The 15,834-nt window shown below is 31.8% G+C and overlaps 2 protein-coding genes across 2 annotated transcripts; one reads left to right on the top strand and one right to left on the bottom strand.

The window, feature by feature from the left end:
• The first annotated feature begins 2,140 nt into the window (after positions 1-2,140).
• On the top strand, positions 2,141-2,875 carry LOC133703717 (brassinosteroid-responsive RING protein 1-like). The gene has a single exon (XM_062128332.1). The coding sequence runs from the start codon at positions 2,317-2,319 to the stop codon at positions 2,830-2,832; it is 516 nt and encodes a 171-aa protein (XP_061984316.1). The 5' UTR covers positions 2,141-2,316; the 3' UTR covers positions 2,833-2,875.
• A 9,247-nt stretch (positions 2,876-12,122) lies between these two features.
• Positions 12,123-15,464, bottom strand: LOC133684085 (uncharacterized). Its single transcript, XM_062106814.1, has 8 exons — positions 15,102-15,464; positions 14,974-14,995; positions 13,921-13,977; positions 13,754-13,835; positions 13,052-13,147; positions 12,840-12,964; positions 12,720-12,738; positions 12,123-12,633 (listed from the first exon to the last, which is right to left on the bottom strand). Exons 1-8 carry the CDS (start codon positions 15,199-15,201, stop codon positions 12,373-12,375), a joined length of 762 nt encoding a protein of 253 aa, XP_061962798.1. The 5' UTR covers positions 15,202-15,464; the 3' UTR covers positions 12,123-12,372.
• Positions 15,465-15,834: the final 370 nt, after the last annotated feature.

Here is a 15,834-nt window from a genome sequence, read left to right as displayed (position 1 = left end):
ACAGTGACACCAAGTATGACGCCCCCAACAAGCCATGACTACATGATCTTTTCATTTGATTTCTTGTTCCTTTAATGCATGCCTAGCTTGTTTTGTGGATGATAGGTGGAACCGTTGCCCACTTCATGTCTAGGGCATTTCAATTCATGTCTCCCTCATCCCATTCTTGGCCCATTCCTCGATATTTGAGGATTCCTGCTAATAATAATATTCTTTGCCATCTAATTAATTATCTAAGAATATTTGAATTAGTTAATCTTATCAAGCCGAAGTGTAATTGTCATCCAAGGCTAATGTTCATACATTGGATTGAACCATTATTCATTACTTCTCAACAATGTCAAATGTGGGTGAGATGCTTGAACATTCAAATTACAAGTCTCTTAGTCCTTTTTTGGATTATGATGACAATCATCGCGAAGGGTGTATATAAATGCTTCTTTATTCGTTGAAGTGTAGATTGATTAGCCATCCCTAATCACCACGCACGTCATGTAAACCCTAATAACACCATTATCATAAATTCCATATGGTCATTCGTTTAATATTCCCTAATCACAATCATTATATGTGACATGATAAGTGTACCTAACTAGAAAAATTAGGTTTTGTCCATATAAACAAAGGGGATGGGCTTTAAGACCCTTAAACGTGCTATGTTTGTAATTTTATTTTATTAAAGTGGTATTTGATATTATAGTAATAATTGTTTTTTAAAGTATTTATTATTTAAATATATATTAAAATAATATATTTTTTTAATTTTTTAAAATAAAAAATAATTTTAGGGCAAGTCTCATTTCTAAAAACATAGAAAAACTCCATCTTCAAGGTAAATTTTAAGGTATAGAAACACATGTCAACTCGTGTTTTTAAAATAAATTTAAATTTTTTTTATTAAAAATTAAAATTTTTGACATGTTTTAGATCGTTTTGATTTGCTGATCTCAAAAATAATTTTTTAAAAATAAAAAAATATTATTTTAATGCATTTCGACATAAAAAATATTTTAAAAAATAACCACAACCACACTTTTAAACAAGAAAAATTAAACTCTATAGTCGCACCATGAGCTCAAAATTTCTATTCTCGGGTCGGTAATGATTTATCATTGCAAAATAAAACCTTCCCTGAGCATGGATGACACCCTGTATTTCCCCTCCTGAGCTAACAAAGAAAATTAATGGAGTCATCAGAAACTCCTCATCCTTTTCATGACTAGTCCTATCAAAGGGTAATCACGACCAATAAAAACAAGAAATTTATAGAAACAACCTCAATATAAAAGACAAGAACTTGCACATAACTGAGGCCCTGAGATCTTCTTTTGGCCCCCCCTAATCTTCAGTGTATCTTCGCACACACTTCACACTCCATAAAAGCTTTCCTCCCTCTTTATTGATACTGACTTAAGTGTTGGAAGATCCTTTAAATTTATCAGGGAGCTTATTTTACAGGTGATCGAGGGTTTGATTTTGCTCATGTTGTTTGGCTGCCATTTCCACACGCTTACTGATCTAACCAGAGGAGAGTTCCAGCCTTGAAGGTCGAACCTCGTCCTTCCTGTCCATTTCAATAGCTCATGGTCACAGTTCATTCTAGCCCAAGAGATCTCAAGATGAAAAGAAAATGCGACCTTGTCACTTACTATTTTAAACATCTAGCTATAAGTTAATAACAATTGATAACTTGTAAATTCAATGTAAAATATATTATAATCTTCTTCTTTCCAAATATACACCCCTCTTCTAATTTAAGGTAAGAGAACCAAATACGAATTTATGTCTCTTGCTATAAGCCCAGAGAAACATAGGCAAAATGATGCAGTTTATGATACATATAACTCTTTATATAATTGAAATGAAAGTCTGGGGAATTTTGTCGTTAATGGTTGATAAAAAAAGATTAATGAATTTTTTTTATTATTAATATATCAAAAACTATATAAAAAAATATTAATTTAACTTTTAAAAAACATGTAAGAATCATCACATGAGACAGAAACCCCAAACGCGGCTGTCCCATCACTGTCCTTTTAACAGTGCACCCAACTCTAACCTACCTGTAAAAAGGGCTACCCGTGGCATGTTCCCTTTAACATTGTACCAAACTCTTACCTACCTGTAAACAGGCCCATGAACAAGACATAAGTGAAATCCTTTCTTATTCCCTAGCTCCCTCCCTATATTATTTGTGCAGCTATGGTAAAATCTGAACTCGGACACCAGAGCTCCTATATAACCCACCCTTCTCCCCTCCATTTCTCTCTCTCACTCTCTCTCTCTGACATAAAAGAAAAACACAAGTAGAACAACATGGGTTTTCCTGTTGGCTATTCAGAACTACTTCTCCCAAAACTCCTTCTCCACGCACTTTCTGTTCTGGGTTTCTTCAGAAAACTAATAAACACTCTCTTTCACTACCTAGGCCTCCCTGACTTTCTTGAGCCCAATACTTCTTCCTCTTCAACCAACAATATCCCTCCATTTCGTGTCCCTGAATTCCACAACCACTCAGTCTCCGCCCTTCTCATCCGTGAGATCCTTCCTGTTGTCAAGTTTTCAGAACTTGTTGATCCTTCTGCTGACTGCTGTGCTGTTTGTCTTTATGAGTTTAAAGAGGTTGATGAGATCAGACGGCTTGCAAACTGTCGCCATATATTTCACAAGTGCTGTTTGGACCGTTGGATGGGGTACGATCAGATAACTTGTCCACTTTGTAGGACACCAGTAATTCCTGATGATATGCAGGAGAGTTTCAACGAAAGGTTATGGGCTGCTTCTGGTATTCCTGATTTTTATGGGGAGTATTCACAAATTCCTGACTTGTAGTAGACTTTTAGTAATTTTCTCTTTCTATAAAAAGAAAAGAAAAGGAGAAGAGAAGAGAGTTTTTTTTTTTTTTGGGGGGGGGGGGGGGGTGGTGTCGGGGGGGTTTGAGTTGAGTATGTTTTGTAAGTATACCCAAAGTGATGCGAGGAAAAAAAAACAGAGAGAGAGAAATTTGAGGGTGTTAGAATTAGATTTTCTGTATATATAGATATTGTTTCCCTTTTTATTGGTTAATGAGCTTCAATATTGTTAGTCTCAAAGTTATTTCCTTGATATGTTTTCATAAAAAAATTTTCCTACAACATGGTCTCTGTTTAACAACTAATTTCAATTTGTAGGAGATGCATTCCAATTGAGATGTGTCTTAACCACACATTTCAACTCCAAACTTCTACCAGTGGTAGAGGTGGTTTGCGTTTTCTAATAAATTAATTGTTTTCTTTTTTAATGTCTTCTTCCTAATAATTTTGAATATATTTTTTTTATTAACATGGATGTCCAGGTTAATTTGTGTGTAACTCGACTAATTCTACGAGTCTTAAAGTTAACGACCATGTAAGTTTCAATTGAATATTATATTATCAATCACAGGACTCGAACTAATTTCTTGATTCCAAACTACTAATCCACCTACTAGATAATTTAATTTTAGATATTTTGGTTTACTGGGTAGAGGATCATTACACTTTTCTCTAGCTCATTCATAATACTCGTGATATTTTGTACGTAGGCGTGGATAATGTTTGTTTTCATTTTCTGGTTTCTTTTTTGCGTGTGTGTTGGGTTTGCCAACCATAAATAATGATTATTGAAGGTGACATTATTAACTGTTGGTAGAAGCAGACAAAATCGAGGCCTCACAGCAAGACGTTAATGGTTTTGCTGTTCATTGCAATTTCTAGTTGGATTTGGAATCTAAGTTCAAAGAGCCACTGTAAATATATCTGAACATCAATGCATCCTGCTTTCTACCACTTCACATTTCTTTGAGTTTGGTGCAGCTCTTGAAAGGCAAGGTAGCTAGCTTCAATTAATTAAGTTATCTTCACAGATATACCATCCAAGCAACTGAGCATTGTAGCACCATATTTTGATCTTATTCGTTTATTAATAGAACACGAACATGAAAGTGCTTATGTATGCTGTCCAGATTTTGAGGAACCTTTTCATTTTCCCCTGGGATTCTGGTCAGCAATTGCTTTCTTCTTTGTATCTCGTTGGGATTTCATTTTCTTTTGTGGCAATTCATAGCCGTTTAGTCTCCCGACAGAATCTTTTGTTGGCGATTCCATAAAAAATTGCAATTTTTTTTTATGATCCCCAACCACAATAATGATGAGATGGTTCACCATAAATCACAATAAAAATGCATCTCCAAAATGAAATTTACTAATACAAATTTCACAATTCATTTAAATAGTTCACAATAATAAGATATACAAAAATTCATACACAAATATTTTTTAAATATATGTAGATAGGTATGAACAACACGTTACAATTCTTAAGAAGGTAGAGAGAAAGAAAAAAATATTGAACCAGAAGGTCCAGAAAAAAGGGAGAAAAAGATATATTCGTAGTTGCACTCATTTGAGCTTAATATATCATATTTTATTGTTGGAGTTTTGCTCTCATTCTTGCTCTCATATTATGCATCTCAATAGATAGTTGTTCCTAAATCCTATTTTAGACAATCTCATCAAAGTCATGTGATGTATAGCTCGGGTCAAAATGCGTTGTGTCCATAATTGAAATAGTACAACCCGCCCTCAGTTCTCGAGTCAGTGCCATATGTATACCATAAACCCAATTTCTATCAGATCTATTACCGGCAACAACTTCATACCACACTTGAGGATCGCAAGGAGGATGGGTGGAAGTGTCTTTGTCAAATTTTACAACCATGTTGGTGTTATATGTCTCCTATAAAAAAACAAAAAAATGTCAAACTTCTAAATTAGGTAAGAAAATTTTAGATTATTAATGCAAATAAACAATCTTAAACCAATAATAAACTTTTTCACACTCGAGTTCTATGCAAAAAAAAAAAAAACATTGTTTAAAGTCTCACAAATAACATGATACTAGAACAAGAGAAAAATAATATACATATATATATATATATATATATATATATATATATATATATGAACAACGATTTCTGACTAAGCACTTTGCATGGTTAATAAATAAAATTGCCAAACCATATATTTCTTTATTTATATTTTATATACCAGATCATGAGTATTTTGTAAAACTTTTTGAAGCCATAAATTTCTAATACAATGACCAGTTGCTCAATGTGACATGCCTCGATTTATAACTTTTTCATTTCTTTACATCATCTGAGCTAACCTTTCTAATTGCTTATTTGTTGGTAACATACCAAAAACATGCAACCTAATATAAAAAATTATTAAATAGAAATTAGATAAGAAAATAGAAGAAACAAGTTTAAAATAATATAACATTAGTTGATTTAAATTTACCTAGTTGCATTGTGATTTTTCATTCTCATGAGAAATGCCTCGTTGCTCTCGTCCTACCAAAATTCTAATTTTAAAGCTTACTCTGATACTAATTGATGCAAACCCGAAAGGTAAGAAACCTAAAACTCATACGCCAGAAAGAACAAATCTAAGAAAGCTAAAACTAAATTTGGTTGATAAAAGCTCAACATAATGATTACCTTGACCGAGGTACTAAAACTATTGAAATAAAACCTCACCCAACGATTATAAAGAATCATGAATAAGAAGTACAAGGAAGATGCCAAGAAAACAATTATTCTATAATAAGTTAAGACAATTCAATGAAAAATTGAAAGTATAAAAATCCTCTCACACACAAGCAACAATACGCAATAATAGCAAAATTATTGGAATCTTGATAATAAATCTTACAAAAAAGTATTTATAATGTAAACTTAACCTAACCCTAATAAGTTGATATTAAGCCCAATTTAAATAAAGCCCAAAGTACTTAAAGAAAAGCCCAAAACATAAAAATAATAAAAAGCCCAAGTCTGAAATATAAAGCCATAATTTCGAATGTAATGAACTAAAATAAACCCAAAACAATTTGCCTTAATATATATAATGTATAGATGACTTTTAGGTATCCGAAAAACAAAAGGAAATGGTTGTTACCCCTTTGTTTCCATGTAGTATAAGGAAACCTTCCAGATAAACATGTTTTTACCCCTTAGTTTTTAGTTTCCTTGAAGGACATGAACTTTTTATTAGCTTTATTTCCACAATAGATAAGAATTGATGACATGGAAACTCTTAAAAAAATAATCTCAACTATTTCCACCTATATTGTCCTAGCAGACAAGGAATCCTAGTTAAATAAGAAATCTATAAATTATTAAAAAAAAACAAATAGAAAAACCAGTACAAAAACTAATAAAGATTGAATGTCTTTTTGAACTCTTATTGTTCTAAAATTTAACCTAATATAAAAAAAGATCTTTGAAAACTCCTGGTAAAATTCCAGTCTAATATAATGGTTGAATTGAAAGTTATGCTTATTAGTGTAAAACTGCACATTGAAAAATATTAAGCCAAAAACCGAATCTGATTGTCTAACCCTTGCATAGATCATATCAGGATGCTTGTTATTTTGTCATCATTGGTTGAGCCTTGGTCAGAAACTTCTACATTAGATGTCTTGTAATAATAATTACCTAGATTCACAACACGATCATTACTTGATGAAGCAATAACGCTATTTGAACTTGGACTTATTTCTTCTTAAATACATGGTATCTAAAAGGAGATAATTAACATAATGACAATAAACCTAAAAGAGAGCAACACTTAAACTTTCAACACATTCAACAAAAGAGCAATAAAAAGGATAGATAAAAATCAAAATTGGGTTACAAGAATCATCGGTTCATATTTTATAAAGCAAACAACATTCAAGATCTAAAAGCCTAATAATTTCAAATGATATATCATAAAACTCAAACACCAAAAGAGCACCAAATTCTTAGACATGGTGACTTGCAATCCATAAACACAAAAGGGATATTAAGAATACTAAAAGCTTCTAAAAAAATGATAAATACATCATTGCTTAGAAACTTCATAAAACTATATGGATGATAACCTTAAATAGTTTCCTTCAAATTATACCTGGCTTAAAACAAAAGCAAGTATTATATCTATATGAGTTCTTAGATCAATTAATTAACAACGAGAACAAAAAGAAACTTCTTTTAATTGAACTTGTAAACTTAATATCTAACTCAATTTCATCCAAAATTAACTTTGGTACTTGCATATCCAACTCAACAACTCATGTATATATTTTTTTGTTTTATCATTGTTTCCGTCGGAAATTATAGATATAAATTCTCCATCATAATTTATGTCCATAAATAATGATGAAATATTTTTCATTAGTATTTCCACTATTTATTTTTCAATTTTCTAGTGGAGTCATAATACATCTCTTAAGCACCAATATAGACGTGGCATAAAAAAAATCCCATTCATAAAGGACTAATTGAGATAAGATTTGAACAAATTAAGACTTTGTCCTTTTGAATTGTATATTTTCTAGCTATGACAACATGAAATAACAAAATTATTATGTATCTAGATTACTTGTTTTTCTACATTTTAAGAGTCAGTCAAATATAATTTTAACGAAGCTCCTAATAAATGACTAAAAAATAGTGTCAAGTTGACCAAATTAAGAGACTTAGATCTTTATATTTACAACCATGCCATCAACAAATGTTGTAAACCTGTAACCACAACACCTTCGCTCTTCATTTATAAGATTTAAGTACATTTGAACAATGATATACACATGAAGATGAGATGCTAAGATGATAGAGAGAGATAATAAGGCACCCAAAGCTAGCCTCAACCGACGCGTGGTCCAGTCATCCTTCAACTGACCCCAAGATTTAAGGTTTTCTTATCACAAGAATCACTTAAAAGATAATGGTATTATATTTTAATTCATTACATAGGGCTTCTCTATACACATATAATATTTTATTTATTTATGCTACCATTTCTATGCCCAGAGGACCCACAACGAGCAAAACAAATGAAAACTTTAAATTATTCAATAATAAAACAAAAAAATAGTTTTTGGAGTGACATGCATCACAAGGTCACACAAATCTCCTAACGCCCTTTTATCTTAAGAAATATCAACTATGAAAAAGATGTGAATAAACCAAGTTTTGCTATCTTTCTTGAAAGAGCTTTCAAAACTCCTATTATATTTCTTTTTTCCTCTTAAAAAAAGACACATTTATAGAAATATACAATTACATACGAATATGGAAACAATTTAAATAGCTTAAATTAGTGATTTTGCAAGAATTTCATTGGGAGTTTTTTCACAAATAATTTGCTCTTGTTTCATAGGATGCCTAACAGGTTTTAGATTAAATAATGCAAATAACCATGCCTCACCTTTTTTCCTTCTTTTAGTTTTTAACCTTTTTTCCTTCTTTTAGTTTTTAACCTTTTTTTTAGGGTTTTAATACAAGGTTTTAAATAAAAATTCTAAATTTTAACATTTGGATATTTTGGAAATGTACTTTATCAAGTCTTGATAGAGATCAAGAATGTTGAATTTAGGAGGTGATTAGGGATGGCACTGCCTCCTTTCGAAAAGTTTCTCAAAATCCTACTAAATTTACAAAAATTTAATGTATTCTTACAAAATATCCCCTGTCCTTCAAAGTTAAAATTATATATTCTGCTACTCCTCTCTTTCTAGTTTACAAAGTCTGGATTCGTTTTGTTAGAAAATAATATAAATCATATCTTAGGACCTCACCTAACAGCTTAAGCTATTGAGTTGAGATGGTTCTTTGACATGGTATCAGAGTCTTGATAACCAAGCGGTTACAAGTTTGAATATTACCTTTCCTATTTATTTGATAAAAAATAAGCACAAAGTAATGTGGGCCTGTACAAGTTTCAAATCCAAAGGGCTTTCACTTGAGGGGGTGTATTAGAGAATAATATAAATAATATCCTAGGACCTCACCTAACAGCTTAACCTATTAGGTTGAGATGGTTCTTTGACATGTTTCTCTGACATGTTTCTCATAACGATATTGCAATTCCAAGCTCTAAAAGTGTCTTCACAAGCTCTAGAATTTGTACTCATTTTAAGTATGTCGAGCTTTCAAGAAATATTGTTAATGTTGGTGCCATCTAAGTTTGATAGTTGTTGACAGAAAATGTTGGTGAACCTACGTTGATGCCAAGTTTTAGCTAAATTTGGATAAGCTATTTGCTTGAGTTCCATCATCATGTAGGTGTGTTGTAGAGTTTATATTGTTATACTTGTGAAGTTCTATTTTTGTAGATAAGTTTGTGAGTTAGTGGGTGCACGAGGTTGACTGGGATTTGTATGTTGTACAATATCACTACATGAAACTAGATATGTGAATATATAATGTTTATTTTATATATAATCATGTAAAATTATAGATTCATTACAAATTTACAATCATAACATAAAACAAGTACACATACAAAATAAATATTAAATCATACATAAGAGATTAAAACTAACTTCTAATATGCATGCTAAAAGATATATTGAAATAATATTTAAAATAAAAGCATGTAAAGCACTTACTCATTGAAGGTATTAGAATTTCATCAAGTTGAAATTTTGTTGTTATTGTCAAGGATCAATCATTTATCTTTAAGATTTTTTTACTTCTCACTTGGTGCGATTTTTTTTTCCAGCAAGTCAACAACTTCATCTTATTTTGATGCATTCTTAAACAAGATCTAACGAACTCAAATGAATTATACTTAATATCTCTCTACAAAGATCAAACTTAACCTCTGGAGTAAAAGAAAAAATTAGAACATGTCTAAGAAAACCCAACAACAAATGAAGAAAAGAACTCAATAAATTTTATTGATACTTTTCTATCCATCCAATACACATAATTCATGAATGTCTATAATTTCTCATTCACTTTTAATTGGTTTTTTAAAACATATTAATATTTCATATTAAAATACTTATGTTGATTTAAAAAATCCAACATGGTTTTAACCCCAAACATAAGTAGACCTAACATATAATTTGGCTTTAAAAGACCCATTACATGTTTTATAAACCAATTCCAATATTGGATACAAGCAATTTAACATTTATGGAACATACCTAATGGTTCAATTCAAGGTCGTCATCCCTCATTCAAATACCTGTTTATTTTCTAACTTAGATATAAAATGGTGGTGGTGGTGATGGTAAATATTGGAAAATTTGTTTAAAAAACATGGTTAATTTAAGGCCAAGTTAAAAGTGAGATCTACTCACTTTAGAGGTTGAAACTTTATTGGAATTTAATATTCAATATAAGCTATTCAACATGAAACTTTATATATGATTTAAAAAAAATATAGATGAATGAAAAATTAATTTTGAATAACCCTTAGTTGGCATGTTTTGATGAAACTCAAAACCCTCTAAAAACTATATCCCATATTAAAAAAAATATTTTATTGTGATTTATTTAATAGGAAGGTGAAGAGTTAATATTAGACTCAAAGAGCACTCAAGTTTTTAGAGGGGAGATGATTTAAGTAAATTGAGCTTTAGGTTTAAACTCACACACATGCACACACTGACCCAGGTTAAGGCATGGGTTTGGATTTATTATAAAATAATTTTTTATGCTACAAAATATTTTTTTGCCAATTGAGATTTAGGCTTGAGTTTGATTTATGAAGACTTATGTCTTTCAATTTGTCTAGTCTATGATATTAGAATTTGATCAGCTTTTTCAGAACTCTTTCAATAATACTTGAATAAATTTTTTAGCTTAAAATCCACCTGATTTAAATAAAAAAAAATTCAGATTTAATTTTGGTTTTCTGATGGGTAATCAAAGTTGTTAGTGGGAGAATTCCATCCGTTTTTAGTTCCTTAAATTCTCTATAAAAAAGGGGTTGGAGAAGAATATTTAAAGGTTGGTTTTTCTACACTATTTTGAACAGATTTTGTACAGAAATTCATTACTTTCTTTATCTATTTTTTCAACTTAACTCTTCTAGTTTTTTAAGCTATATTTCATCTTACATTTTTTTTCATTTTCTAGAGTTTAGATTCAATCCTTGTAGAGAGATTATTTAGTACTATTTTCTTAGTTCGTCGGATCTTATTTAGAAGTGCATCTGAAGAGGGTTGTATTGTTGGAATAATATGAGGTTTATTGAAGAAAGTCTTTTTTATACAAAGTGAGGAACAATAAAACTTTATAAACAAAAAATCTTGATCAATTTTAAAATGCTTCGACAAATATTTTTTTTGTTTGTTTAATCATATACATTAGTGCATACTAGGATTGTAATTAAATTATTTATGCAAATTTATTTGTTTAGTAATTAAACACACTATTCTTTTTGTTATGATTACATATTGCCATGTTTTTATTGTGTTGCATATTTATAAACTAAATATATTTTTCTCACTTGTGTAATTTTATTTGTGAATTTTGAAAAAAAAAAACCACAGAAAAGTTGACAGATGAAATTTGATCTGATTTATGGACTCACGAAATAAGGCTACGAAACATTTTGTTTCTCGGGTTTACAATGGGAAAGCCCTTCAAGCTCTTGTAGTACAATTGAGCCTCTTTTTAGTCGGTCTGGACTGCGTGGTTGTAAGTTTGAGGCTAACCATCCATTCATTTTACTAGCCCAAACACTTATTTTTCTTCTTACTTTTTTTTTTGGGACTGAAAGTGAAAATCCCTTTGTAACAAGACTGAGAAATCACTTTTTAAGCAAAATGAATATGTTTGAAAACAGTTTAGGCAATGCAAAGAGCCACCAAGAAAGAGAATTTGATCCAACAAATGCACAGAAAAACTACTGGCTACAGCACCTTAACTATCCGGCCTTGTTGCTTCTACACTCACTAAAAGCTTGTAACAGGCTCTTGTTTCTTTCTTAGGGTAATAGGCTATTACTTCTTGAAGTATCATTTCTACAGCAACAATGAATGAGAATAACATTTACTAGATAGCCAAATATCAGCTCTTATTCACATAATGTGACAAGGAATCAGCTCCAGTCCTCGCGAAGGAATAAATAAGTGCAACTCTTCAGGCTGCGAGTTGCACCGAATTTTGCAGATGCACAGAATAGAACTTTGTCCAAGCATATAATGGAGAACTATACGAAAGACAACCTGAAAAATAGTGATTATGTCCTAAGAGATAATGGCAATAAAATTCACAATAACACGCACAATTTACCAATTCATAAACTCATGCAAAGTAAAGATAAGAACCAGCTCATTTATTTCCCATTTCACACTCAACTTATTTCTATGTCTTAATGCACAGTCAACGCACGCACAATTTACCAATTCATATATTCATGCAAAGTAAAGATAAGAACCAGCTCATTTATTTCCCATTTCACACTCAACTCTGAAGTTCGAACATTTTATCACCTCCAAACCAATACTAGCCACATTGAAATGGTTGTCTGAGATTGCAAGCCAACATTTATCACAGTGAAAAGATCACTTTGGATAGCCAGATGGTTGATAGCCAGGGGGCGGGTAGTTTGATGGAGGATAAGCAGGTGGAGGATAGCCTGCTGCAGGGTAGCCTTGGGCCTGGGGTGGATAACCATAGGGCTGTCCATATCCCTGAGGTGGATATCCAACTGAGGGAGGAATTGGCTGATCAATGCGTGACATCTGCTGAATAGGGGGCACTGCCATCACTGGTTGTGGCCCAAACATGCCGTCTCTTTTGTCCATTTCAACCTTGTGTTGTGTCTGAAAAATAACCCAGTTAGCAGTCTGATTTGATGTCATTCAAAAAACCAGTAGTTAATAAGGTGTTTTGTGGATCAACAACATACCTGCATACAAGCACAAACCCTGGCCAGAGGGGAAAAAAAGACGCAACAAAATCAGTGAGACAGCTGCAAACCAATTAAGTTGAGCATATTCAATGATAAGATATCGAAGTAAATACTTACGTGCAGTACACCAGTTCAGCCAAACAAGATAGCAACTGAGAAGCCTCTTGAAGATCTCCACTTCCAACAATCATCGCAACTATAGAAAATATGCATGCAATTTGTTGGAGGCAGAACATAAAACCCTGAAAAGGAAGAGGAAACATGTTAACTGATTGCAAATAAGCACAAATAACATGTGTTTTTGAGAGAGAGGGAGAGAGGGAGCATACAATAATGCAATTATCACACCGTGTTGTCTGAATGTTGAATTCATCTTGCAACATAAAACGAGTAGAGGCCACTGAATTTCCAAAGCAAAGGAATACCTGGAAATTCAAACGTGATACTGGGGTTACTAACATCATAATTACAGGAATGTGTTTCATGGCAGGCATAAAAGCATTTGATGCTTATTTAAACCCATAAAACCAACTAGAGTGGATAGTTCCAATACAGTGTCTGGCTGCGTTAAGCTAAAATATGTTGACTATTGTGAGCATAAAAGCATGTCAAGAACCATCTTCAAGTTCCTATCCATGAAGAAGCATATTGATGATCCCAATTTCATTCTGCCTTTGACTAGTTCACCATTGTAGAAAGGATGCTTCCAATTTCATATTAGTTAGAGTAAACTAAATGGAGGATAAATATTTCACCAGGTATTAGGAATCAACAAAGGAACATTACCATGAAAGATACCCAAATTTTTGTGGTATACCTATATGATGCACATCTTAATTCAAAATTGCTTCAACTTACATGGGGAAATGAATCTAACATGCTAATATGGAAGAATTTCAGAAACAAAAAAAAGCCTTTAACACCCAAGACTGCTTCCTGCTTTAAAACTTCTATAGATGACTCTTTCTTTTTCAATATAACTTCTACATAGAATAAGACATGTTGGTTGACAAAAACAAACTATTCCCTACCTCCGTGGCGAGACAAAGTTCAGGGCAACGACTTTCACCACACCTGCCACTACATGGCATGTAACCAGCACAACAAACATACCTGTGATGAACAAGAGGACAGCTTGCTTAAACAGAAAATAACAGAAAATTTGAAACATTATATGAGAATCAAAAGCATTAATTACCTTGACATGTCATTGTAAAGTGCTCGTTTGCGGAGCAGGTACGATACACATGGCCCACTACAAAAGAAAGGAGGAGAATTGGGTGCTTCATGATTTAAGAAAAAATCTATGCATAATATGACAAATAAAACACAAATTAAATGGTTATATAACAATTCATAAATATATCATGAAAAAAAAAAAACATAGGTGTTATTATAGAACAGCACTTTTCAAGCTCGATATTTTTGAGAAAAAAAGTACTTCAAAACAATTAATTTGCTTTTCTGCAAATCAGGAAAGAGCAAGAAGTGAATTTCAAACAACGCTTTTGAAGGAATTCAAAAGAACAGAGCAAAGCAAGTTAGTTTTGACATTTCAATCTTGAAAATGCATTTTGATGCTAATTTGATATGTCCACGAAGAAGGAATCTCTGGTACATAAAAGAAAACCAACACAAAGGGAAGAATGAAAGAAGGATACAGAATGTGGGTATGAATCAAAATAAAAGGGATAGTAATTTTCAATCGAAATGAATTCAAGCCTCATATATTGAGCTATACTGTTAGGAAGTACAATTCCTGGACATGTTGGAAGGCACCATCTAATGAGTTAATGTATTTCGCAAACACTATTCATTTCAAAGAAGTTGGAATGATGCGATGTGGACAATCAAATTCCAGGCAATCCGTGCCAATTTATTAAAATCCGAAAACTTATTGAAAAAGGGAACAATAACTTGAGTTACCAAAGGAGAATGAGTATAAGAGTGAATTCAATTCTTCAAAACAGTGAAGGAGTTCCAAAGAGTGATCTCCTTCAACCATATTTCCTCACTTCTCAAGGGAAAAGCCATGAATGGTAGGCTGAAGTACAGCACGACTAGCAAAAAAACACAACTATTGGATAAATCTTTTCTGCCAAAGAATAAAAATTAATCTAAATCGCCCAAATTTGAACAAAGCCATGACACTCTATCAGAGTCAACGCCATGTTATACCAAGTTAAGAACCCACAAAACAATCAGATTTACATTTCAAAGCAAATAAATAACTAGATCAAAGAGCACTCACCACCAACAAGCCAAGCAGCAATCTGCACATTACACACACAAACAAAAGTCAACATCAAACCCCAAAAACCAAACACAAAGTTTACAACTTTTTACATAACAAACATTGGTAAAATAATAAATTCTTACATGGGGCATCAGCTTGAATGGTGCCCATTAAATCAGTGTGCCAGAGATTTCTATAGTTCTGTCGTAACTGCATCTTGTCCAAGTGTTCCTGAGATGCCATGGTGTCCTAAGATCTCTCACAAAGACAAGCAACTATAGTTTTTTGTTTTCTACAAAGAAATTCAATCAAGACAATCTCTTCACTTATAAAAGCTCTTCTTTTTTAATGCAAGAAGGTAAAACTTTTTGTTAAGAAAGTTTCTTTCTTGTGGAGACTTTTAAAGGCTCTTTCAACTTGAAGTTTTCTTCAAAGCCAAGTGAAAAGACGACGACGACGACGACATCCAAGGAGTGGATAGTGGAGACGCACCCATTTCCCAACAAGGGATGAATAAATTAAGAGATTACCACCTTAATTACCAATGAATTGTTATAGACGGTTGTACTAGTTATTTTTAATTTAGAAATATAATAAAATAGTTTTTTTATTTTTTAAAATTTATTTTTAATACAAGTTAGACTTTTTTTTATTTTTTAATAAATCATATTTACCGGGTCAAATAAGTTGATTAGATTTAGTAAATAATTAGTTTCTTGGCTTGTGTGTGAATTGAAATAAAAAATTTAAAATATAAAAAAAATATTTCTAATTAAATCGTATGGGATCTGGTCCAACTTAAATCGATTGATTTTATAGGTTTAAAAGTAACTTGAATGACCAATAAAAACAAAACTTAGTTTTAGAAAAATTTCA

Source organism: Populus nigra, chromosome 1 (genome assembly GCF_951802175.1).
Source record: "Populus nigra chromosome 1, ddPopNigr1.1, whole genome shotgun sequence".
NCBI lineage: Eukaryota > Viridiplantae > Streptophyta > Magnoliopsida > Malpighiales > Salicaceae > Populus > Populus nigra.
Note: the sequence above shows the minus strand (reverse complement) of the source record. Positions and strands in the feature narration are given on the sequence as shown.

Excerpts from the sequence above, each read along its gene's own strand:
- LOC133703717 (XM_062128332.1), top strand. The coding sequence starts at position 2,317 with ATGGGTTTTCCTGTTGGCTATTCAGAACTACTTCTCCCAAAACTCCTT.
- LOC133684085 (XM_062106814.1), bottom strand. The coding sequence starts at position 15,201 with ATGGCATCTCAGGAACACTTGGACAAGATGCAGTTACGACAGAACTAT. Across the intron at positions 14,996-15,101 it reads CATTCAAGCTGATGCCCCAT|ATTGCTGCTTGGCTTGTTGG; the intron begins GTAAGAATTTAT and ends TGTAATGTGCAG. Across the intron at positions 12,965-13,051 it reads GGTGTGATAATTGCATTATT|GGTTTTATGTTCTGCCTCCA; the intron begins GTATGCTCCCTC and ends CTTCCTTTTCAG.